General features: G+C 33.7%; 2 protein-coding genes across 2 annotated transcripts in view; one reads left to right on the top strand and one right to left on the bottom strand.

Moving 5' to 3' along the window:
- Positions 1-232: 232 nt before the first annotated feature.
- Positions 233-7,586, bottom strand: LOC137655279 (putative uncharacterized protein DDB_G0290521). Its single transcript, XM_068389164.1, has 3 exons — positions 7,580-7,586; positions 2,463-2,941; positions 233-250 (listed from the first exon to the last, which is right to left on the bottom strand). Exons 1-3 carry the CDS (start codon positions 7,584-7,586, stop codon positions 233-235), a joined length of 504 nt encoding a protein of 167 aa, XP_068245265.1.
- Positions 7,587-9,333: 1,747 nt separating this feature from the next.
- The window catches only part of LOC137655280 (putative uncharacterized protein DDB_G0271982), a 31,908-nt gene continuing 30,334 nt past the window's right edge, over positions 9,334-10,907 (top strand). The window contains exon 1 of the mRNA XM_068389165.1: positions 9,334-9,594. Within this exon, the coding sequence (XP_068245266.1) occupies positions 9,334-9,594 (261 nt within the window). The remainder of the gene's footprint in view (positions 9,595-10,907) is intronic.

Consider the following 10,907-nt stretch of genomic DNA (forward strand, 5'->3'; position numbering starts at 1 on the left):
TCTCTCTCTCTCTCTCTCTCTCTCTCTCTCTCTCTCTCTCTCTCTCTCTCATTACCATTTTCTGAAATCCCTCCACGGAAGGGTGGAACTTTCCTGCCAGCGGAGCTATAGATCTTTGGTGTTATTCTGGTTTGTTGATATCAAGAACCAAGTTTCTACATTAGATAGAAAATCACATTTCACAAAGCATTCAGGTATAATGGAGAAAGCAGTCCATTCGGGAACAATAAATCTATAAGAGAAGAATAATCTGCAAAAGAGAAATAAACAGGAAAAACAAGGTAATGGAAAATAAAGCGAGCAAGATTACCAAACGATAAACTATTAACTAGACTCATACTAACAAGCTTAATGTTCTTGAACAATTGGACGATATTTTCGCTGTGAGAATTAAATTTCCAACTTCATGAACTAATTTTGGATCTGGCCGGTCGTCTTGCGGTCTTACAAGAGCCAAGTACAAACATAAAAATAGGCAAATTTTCCTATCGTTTCCAGAGGCCGTGTAATAGTGTTTTTCCCAAATATCTAACAAACCGGCTTATGAATTTCCATGAAACTACAGCAATGAATGTTTCAAACATTGGCCTAATTTTTGGTGGTACAATGAATTAACAGATGTGATTAATTAACCCGTTTACTCTTAGAAAAAAGAGGAACTTTTTCCCTTCCTTCAGAGCGTTTCAAAGAAGTGTTACTTAATCATGTAACTGTGACGCAGAGGTTCCCCTAACCCTCCTTCGGTGTTTACACCTATGGCTATCCTAGTACTCCCCCCCCCCCTTTCCTTCTTGCCTTCTTTCCTTCATTTCCATTGTTATTAGGCTACCGAGTAAATCCCTGTTGGGAAAGACTGTGTACTGCACATATAAAATGAGCCGGAAGAGCAATAAAATGTTTTATGGTGGTAGATAATGATTAGATGGTTAACACAAATTATCAAACATAATAGAAGAGGTTTAAAACAGGGGTGTGGAATCGCACTGAGAGATATTCTACTCGGACTTCTACAAATTTTTGATTTGTGACTTAAAAATAAAATAGAATAAAGAAATAACATAAAAACATTAGTAGAAATAAAAAACAATTTTTTTCCTTGAGAGTGATGATGAGTAGAATGTATAAGTGATAACATTATTTTGGAAAAGCAAAGCTAATGAATACTTTGATACGAGTATATCAGCTTGGCATGTAGACAATGTCAATGGATTCCTCAAAGTAAGGTTGATTGGTTCATTAATTAAAGTCTGGTATAATTCCAGTGACAAAGTCGCAATGATATTTGTCACATACCTTTTAAGTAACAAAAATAGGTACTGGTACTTATAACGTAAATAAATATATAAAACTATAGGTTGAAATATAACAAATCTTATGTATGTATGATCACACACACACATATATATATATATATATATATATATATATATATATATATATATATATATATATATATATATATATATATATATATATGTATATATATATATATATATGTATATATATATATATATTTATATATATATATATATATATATATATATACGGTATATATATACAGTATATATATATATATATATATATATATATATATATATATATATATATATATATATATATATATATATGTATATATATATATATATATGTATATATATATATATATATATATATATATATATATATATATATATATATATATATATATATATATATATATATATATATATGATTTCAAAATTTATCAAATGGCCGATGTCAATGCCCTTATATGAAACATCTTTTAGAAGGCTACCTTCTAAGGAATTCAAGCTACTCTCTCTGGTGAAATTGATATGATAAATTATATCAAACAATGCTCTCTGTCATTTTCTTCCTGGCAATTGATGTATCGAGTAACCTGTGTTGTATGGAAGAATGAGTCCTACGGCATAACCTAAAGAAAACTATATTTCTATTGCTTTACCAACACTCGCTTGAAGTGCGAAGTGTAGGGTTAGCATGGCTTCTTTCGTCTCCTGTCATAAGTCTCATTCTTGATCTTCAATGTAAGTGAGTGGGTGAGATATAAAACGTTGGTCTTGTGTTTAGGTAAAGTCTAAAGTCACGAATCACATAACCAGGTATGCTGAACTTTTACTGACAAAGAATTTCGTATTGCTTGGGGTAGGTCATATGACAATTATCTATGGAGTTAAACAGGCGTTTAACAATTCGGGGGATGGGAGGTACAGGGGAAGAAACGCTATAACAACGTCACTGAGGGACGTCATCACTTTTGCGAATGTGTGGGTGGCTAAGACTGGCTTTAGCCTCATTTTCTTAAGCAAAAAAGTTAATGAAACCTAATTGGCAATGCTTAGTATTTCCCAAAATTAGGCCATTGTATGAAGCGCTCCCTGCTTTGATATCATGGAAATCCATCAGTTATTTTAGGAGTTATTTAAAAAAAAAAAAAATACTATTACACGGCCTCTGGAAACGATAGTAGAATGCATTGATCTTTCCAGGAGTTGTAGTGGGAGTTGTAGTTGTAATTGAAGTGGTAGTGGGAGTTGAAGCTGGAGTGGGAATAGGAGTAAGAGTTTGAGTTTGAGTTGGGTGTTGGATTTGGAGTTAGGGTTGGGGTGAGAAATGTAGTTTGAGTTTGAGTGGGAGTGGGAGATTAAGTTGGATGGGGGAGTTGGAGTTGGAGTGTTAATGGGAGTTGAAGTTTGATTGGGAATTGGAGTAAGAGTTAGAGTTGTAGTTGGAGTTGGAGTTAGAGTTAGAGTTAGGGTGAGAGTTGGAGTTAGAGTTAGAGTTAGGGTGAGAGTTGGAGTTAGAGTTAGAGTTAGGGTGAGAGTTGGAGTTAGAGTTAGAGTTAGAGTGGAAGTGGGAGTGGGAGTTTGAATTGGAGTTGGAGTTAGAATTTGAATGGGAGTGGGAGTTTGAGTTGCAGCTGGAATGGGAATTTGAGTGGGAGTGGGAGTTTGATTTGTAGTTGGAGTGGGAATTGGAGTTGGAGTGGGAGTTTTTATGTATTGATCCTTCCTGGAGACGTGCCTGACATTTTCTTGCAAAGATTATGTAAAAGACATCGTTTATCTATGTAATGTGATCATATCCTTAAACTGACAACGCAAACTTTTTTTTTTAAATTTAATGACTAATGTAACTGATGTAAATTGTGTTAGAAACAATACCTTTTACATTCTTAACAATAATAATAATAATAATAATAATAATAATAATGATAATAATAATATTATTATTATTATTATTATTATTATTATTATTATTATCATTATTATTATTATTAGCCAAGCTAAAACCCTAGTTGGAAAAGCAAGATGCTATAAGTCCAGGGCCTCCAGCAGGGAAAAAATAGCTCAGTGAAGAAAGGAAATAAGGAAATAAATAAATGATGAAAACAAATTTTACCAACCATTTTTCCATCAGGATTTTATTTTACCCTTACTTATTTTTTCTTTGTATTCAAGATAATAGTAAAAACAGAATAAGGTGAAGCCAAGAGCAAAACAGTAAGCAAATTATCTATCTAAATAATACTAGGTTTTCTCGCGTGAATTTTTATCCTTTTGCCTTAGGGTAAAGAATGATGAATAATGCAATTCTAATTTTTTCGTGTGTTTCCCTGCCACTTTTTTTCTTTACAACCCAAACTCATTCATCTTTCGGCATTGCTGAGGAAGATTCCGAATACATAAAATCTGGATTATTTTGGTGATAAAAGTGATGCTTCATCTCAGCCTAATAATCTTCCTCATTGAAATATTTTATTTTTCCTTGTTTCATTTCCTCACTGGGCTATTTTCCCTGTTGGGGCTACTAGGCTTTATAGCACCCTGCTTTCCAACTAGAGTTGTAGATTAGCAAGTAATAATAATAATAATAATGATAATAATAATAATAATAATAATAATAATAATAATAATAATAAAGATCTCGTTATTCATTTCGAGTCAATTTCTAATATTTCCTATCGCACTCGTAATGAGTTATTCTTGGCTTGATTAAATACCTGTTTCTAAGGAGGGATTAGTCTGAATTCCCTGAATTCTTCCCTCAGGGGAAAATAATGAGGGAAACGTTTGAGGGGAGCAGGCACTATGTAAACATCTTTGGACAAAACAAGAAGAGGGGAAATCAATCAAGGGAAAATTAAATTCAAGATGAGAGTAGGAAATTATTCCATGCTTTTTCCTACTACAATAATGCCTTCTTGATTCTTGTATGTTTGTCTGCGTGTTTTTCTCTGTAAAGGTTTAGATATAACTGGGTTACGTAACATTCATACGCATACGCACATAGTCCTAGATGGATCCTCCCTAGAACTGATCGTAAAAAAGTACCTGGATTTTGAAATATGACAAATGCGTTCTATATGGTTTCTCCCTTTCTGTAGAGATTTGATGAAATAAGTACCTTGATTTAGAAATTGACAAATGCTTTTATGGACCCTCCCTTTCAGTAGAGTTTAATGGTTTAAAGGCCACTCATGAATGGCAGAGGCAAGGGACATTGACATTATCCTATCAAGCAGGATAATGCCCCAGAGACTGATCAGATATACATATGATCAGACCCAAGCCCCCTTTCCACCCAAGCTAGGACCAAGGAGTGTCAGGCAATGGCTTCTGATGACTCAGCAGATAGACCTATATGCTCACCGAAAGCACCCATCCTTAGCTCACTAGGATGGTGAGGTTACAGCGGGACTTGAACCCCAGTCTGGCGATCACCAGTCAGGGACATTACCACATTTTCTTTATCGTAAAAATACCTCAATTTAAAAAATTACACACCAGTTCAGAGATCTTTAATGGATCATCCATTTCTGTAGAAAGTCGATCATAAACAGTACCTTGATTTTAAAAAGTGACACATGCATTGTAGATAGATTCTCCCTTTTAGTAGAGAGTTCATCATAAATTAGTTTCATCTTTTTTTTTGTTTTCATTTTTGTTCTTTTTTTTTCGTATTGCTTCCCCGAAAAGATAATGCGATACAATACTGTAATAAAATGCCAGTAATTTGAACCTTATGGATAACTGGCTATCGTGACCATAAAGACACAGGAATTTTATTACTATACAAAAACAATAACTGAACAGTTAAGAAACGCTACATTGGAATGAATAATGTTGCAGTTCAAGGATATCCTTTCTTAAAGTTTTAATGCAGTGAGAAGGAGATAATGTGGGAATTTTTCAGAACGCTTCATCCATTTCAAAGATGAATGGATTTTTGCTGAATGAAAGAAAGAAAAGAAAAAAGAATGGCAGAATTATTATGTGAGAGACTTATATAAGAAATTATACTTCTTACCTGGCCTTGTGAATAGAATTATCACAATCAACTTAAATTAGATAAGATTTGATATCAATAGAATGATTATGAACTTGCTTTGTTTCGTTTTGGGGACATGCTGGTGATGACACAGTGACTATAAGTCAATTCTTTTTAGTGAGACAGATTTGCACCGACTCGCAGGGGTACCTATTTAGCTCGGAAAAGTTTCCTGCTACCTGATTGGTTAGAATTATCTTGTCTAACCAATCAGCGAGCAGGAAACTTTTCCGAGCCAAAAGGGCACCCCTACGAGTCGGGGCAAATCTGCCTCATTAAAGAAAATTGAGTATAGTACACCATATTCTATGTCCGTCCATAACAGCTATTGTAACTGGGATAGATAGTTGTAATATTTATCCAAGAAAAAATTGTTTCTGCAACTTCTATCATCAGAATTTCATGTATTATTATATATCCCATTATGTGTTTTATGAAGAACTTCATTCACCACAATCAATCTTATATCAATGTTTCTTTTGGAAACACTTATCAAACGAATAAAACTTTTTATTGTTTAGGTTTTGGTAATCTGAGCAATTACTCTCTCAAAACATTACAAAGTTTGTATTGGGGAATATTTTGGGATGGTTGAATCTAAAGATGCCTATTTTTCATTTTTCAACTTTTTTTTTTTCTAAATTGCGTCCATACTGAATAAATGTTCAATAATGCTCATTACATAATTAGGATCCAAAATTTTCATTCACATATATCTTTATTAGAATAAAAGGATAGTGAACAGAATGCTTACTTTTAACAATGCAGGAAAAAAATTTATATGGCTTCCAAGGTAGCTTTCAAAGGCCTATCCATTTGTATCATCTTTGAGTAATATTCATTACGGAACCTAAGAAAATGTACAACTTTTCACATATTTGGATACGTTATTTAGTTTGAGTAAATATTTACTGTAATACTTGAAAAAAAAATATATGAAAAGAGGTTTTTCACTATTTTTAGAGAACAAGAGGTAAGCCGACCTCAGTTGTGGGCTCAGTGCTGATATTTGAAAGCAAAATTTTATATTTTCCGACCGGTAACGGGCACTAAAGCCTAGAGGGGATTAGCATGTAAGCCAGGCGAGTAGCCAGCTCGGGCTTTATTTTTGTCGCCATTCTGAAATGTTGAAGGATACCTTAAAAAAAAAAAAAAAAAAAAAAAAAAAAAAAATTAATGAGTTAATAACTTTTATAAAAGCCTTAAATTACATCCAAAGAGAGTTTTTATCATATGTTTATTATTTCTATAAGTGTACATTAGAGAGTTAAGAAGCTTTTGGTTTAACTTTTGAATGATGAGGGATACCTTTCCAAAACAAATTTACTTAAGTAAATATCTTTTAGAAAAACCTTGATAAGTCATATGCGAAGAGTTTTTTTTTTCATGTCAATCATTTTTAAAAGTACCGGTAAAAGCTTAAGAAATAATATCAGTAAATATTTTCCAATGAAATCATTTCATTACAGTGTGCAGTTAGCTCCATTAATTCTTGTACGCTTTATTGTAAGCATAGGAGATATCTGGTTATTCCAGGATATTGCAGCAGTAATAAGATTAGAGTGTTCTTATATACAATACTATCCCTCAAATGATAATTTTTCATTAACCAATTACATTATATCATTAAGGGTGTTTTTTTCCGGTTTTTTTAGCTGCTATATTATTATGCTGCCAGAATGAACATGACAACAGTAAGGCTAAATGCCATATATAGGACCCATACTCCCACGTTTAAATATTGGTTGGTTGTCTGGAAAATGGAAACCATAAGAAAATGAACTATACACATCGTTGCAAATTACAAATAGATGATATTTTCTAATATAATTCAGAATTGAAATAAAGAAAAAACAAGTATGTCAAGCTGGAAATTTGATTACATATTATTCCAGTATTAATATGTTAAATTAAAACTTCAACGAGCTAATTTCCATATTAACTGTAGGATAATAAATTATATGATATGCCTGAATCCAGGAGATTGACAGATTTAAAAACATTATGCTAACAGATTTTAACCAAAAATTCTCACAAGACTTTCCTTAACCTACAGAAGCATATGTACAGTTTTAAAGCGTTCTCCGAAAACGGACTCCCTTGAATAAAAACCTCATGATTTCTGCCTCATTTTAGCAACAACGTTCAAGAAATTTCTAGCAGTTCGTAAATCATGCAACAGAAAGAAAATACTTTGCACTTTGCTTGGGCAGTTAATCTGACTTACCGTCCATCACCTTTACAGTCAGGCTTTCCAGAAGCGGTGGACTGGAATTAGGGAGAAAACGTTGCTGGATCTTGAGGTAATCTCGCCTTTAATAACCAAAACTGATACGTGCGCTCTGATTAAAACGCTTTGGTCATTAGTTGCAAATAAATTTCCATTGAGATTTTTCATCACCATCTCGTTGATAAAGACTTTTAGATTCATAATATAATTCTTCGTTGTTGTCTGTGTGTTTTTCACCATATATATAAAAGTATAGTTTGAGAATTATTGATACACAATTCCATCATTTATCATCGATTGTGAGCCTTTTAAACAAATCTTACTACTATTGGAATACTCGTCCATTTTCCTTGCAAACTTCTGCCTCAACTTCATTTGAAATCCGACGTTGGAACGGTTTATATTTCTTGTCAAACTAAAGCTGGTATTGAGGTCACTAACACGAGAAACCAAGGATTTCTTGGAGAGACTTCCCTTTCTTAGGTAACAAGTGGCAAATGGGGTTACTATTTTCATTCAACAAAAGGATAATCAAATACTGAACTATGCTAATTTCACCATTTGAAACAAATATTGGAGACATTAGAAAACACTGGTAAATTTTGCAGCAAAATATGAACATTTTGAAATTAAGATATTGCTAATTATTCACGATTTTCCAGTATATATTTCATGAATATCTTAATTTAGAAAATGACGCCATTAAGTGTGGAGACAAAAAGAATCTGCTGCTTAACTATAACGGAAATATTTACAGCAAAATATTGCCATTAAACCTTAATATTAAAAAAATATATATATATATATATATATATATATATATATATTTAGAAGGTAAATTACACAATTTTGGAAAACTGTTGAATTGCTATGAAAGGACAGAGCGTGATCAGACTTTCGTGAAAATTATATTTTACGTTTATTATTGAAGGTTAATTAGAATAAAAATGTCTGCGTGCTCCTAACTAAGAAAAAAGTAAAGAAGACAACTTTTGATGATAATGTAAAGACATTCTGGCAGTCGATGTCAAAACGAATTCTAACTGTATTTTTCAGTATCATTATTGCTACTGTTACTACTAGCTAAGGTAAAACCAAAATAGGAGAATAAGGATGCTACAAGCACCAAGAATCAAACACGGAAAACAGCCTAATGAGTGCCGAAAGTCAATAAAAAATTAATAATGATTTATAAATAAATATCAATATATATAAAGAATATATTTACAAAAAAGTACCGCGCCAGAAAGCGTGCTCCAAAAAGTCCTGCGCCTGATAGCTTGTGCCAAAAAGTCCTTCGCTAGAAAGCGTAAGCCAAAAAGTTCTGTGCCAGAAAGCGTGCGCTAAAAAGTCCCGCACCGGAAAGCATGCGCCAAAAGTCATGTATCAGAAAGCGTGTATCAAAATGTCCCACCTCAAGAAGCGTGGACTCCGGCAAAACGTTCTCTGCCAGAAAGCGTACGCCAAAAAGTCCCGCGCCAAAAAGCATACGCCCAAAAGTCCAACGCCAGAAAGCGTGTGCTAAAAAGTCGAGCCCCAGAAAGCATGCGCTAAAAAGTATTTTCGCCAGAATGCGTGCGCCAAAAGGTTCCGTGCAAGAAAGCATCTGTCAAAAAGTCCTGCACCAGAAAGCGTGTGCCAAAAATTCCTGCGCCAAAAAGCGTGCACCAAAAACTCCTGCGCTAGAAAGCGTGTGCTAAAAATTCCTGCTCCAGAAAGCATGTGGCAAAAAAAGTGCTGCACCAGGAAGAATGTGTGAAAAAGTCCCACGCCAGAAAACGTGCACCAAAAAGTCCTGCGCCAGAAAACGGGCGCCAAAAAGTCTTGCGCCAGAAAGCGTGTGGCAAAAATTCCTGCGCCAAAAAGCGTGTGCCAAAAAGTCCCGCATTGGAAAGCGTGTGCTAAAACGTCCTGCGCCAGAAAACGTGCGCCAAAAAGTCCTGCGCCAGAAAGCATGTGCCAAAAAGTCCTACGCCAAAAAGCATGTGCCAAAAATTCCCGCGCCAGAAAACGTGCGCAAAAAAAGTCCTGTGCTAAAATGTCGCTTTCCTGCTATCCCCCTTTCCATTGTATATGTGTAATTTGTTTTCAAATCTTTATAATTCATACATACTTTGCTCATGTTTTCACGGTTCCTCGATTACCTCATACAACATTATTTCACAATAAAATCTTGGTCCACACACACCTCCTTCCTTACCAATTCTCCTTCTATCTGCCTTACTTTGCATATCCACTTATTATCCAAATTCATTGGTTTGGGAACAAACATAACGATCCAATTTTACCTTAACATTTTTCGTCTTTATCCTTATACATATGAACAATTAATTTTCTATCATCTCGATTGGAAAAAGTTTTCATTAAGGCATTTCTCATGAATACTTGGTCATTCACTTAATCAGTCAGTCAGCAATGTGCTATAACCGACTATTTTTGGAACCTCTTCATTTATCCATCGTTAAAATTCCCTTCATATATTTCCCATTTTATTTGGACTAACCCCTTTGACTTTTTCCTCATTCTGGTCTCCCTTGTTTTCGCCTCTGCATTCCTCAAATTGTCAAAATACCTTCTTTACTACTTCTTTAGGCAGCATCATAATTAATTTAAATTTTTTTGAATGAAAACGTATTTAAAGGTATAAATCGTTTATCTCTATGAGTAATTTGATTTTTTCATTCTGGCAATCGCTTTTTTTTTATTCCGTTTACTTACCATCCACTGCCAATAAGATCTCTTTAAAGATTCTATAATACATTTTTTGTAATCTTTCAAGCTTAGACCAACATTAACTTCACATCCTCATCATTAAAGTTTCTTGTCATAATTACATTAATATCTATAATTTAAAAACTTCTTCCCAAGTGAAACTTTTATCTATTTACATTATATCTACAATATATGAATAATAACCTATGCCTCCAGTCACTCCCTTCTCCCATCTACATTTTAAAAAGATCCTATCAAAATGGTATTCTATTAGCATATTTTAGAGAGAGAGAGAGAGAGATTAATGGAAATTCATTCAGTCCATAAATATAGATCTCTCTCTCTCTCTCTCTCTCTCTCTCTCTCTCTCTCTCTCTCTCTCTCTCTCTCTCTCTCTCTTATACTCTGAACCTTTCATTAAATCGACATCACCACAAATATCGTATATTTTTTTAAGTTCATGTCGGAGAGAAACGAGCCCCCACAAATTATGTATTCATTGAATCCATTCATTATGACCAGAAAGAAAAAAAAGATTCATTAATTTTCACGTAGATTTATTCAAATCGTTGCAGCAATACTTTCACAGACTTTATCTCGTCCATTTTTTGGA

This window comes from Palaemon carinicauda, chromosome 16 (genome assembly GCF_036898095.1).
Source record: "Palaemon carinicauda isolate YSFRI2023 chromosome 16, ASM3689809v2, whole genome shotgun sequence".
Taxonomy (NCBI): Eukaryota; Metazoa; Arthropoda; class Malacostraca; order Decapoda; family Palaemonidae; genus Palaemon; species Palaemon carinicauda.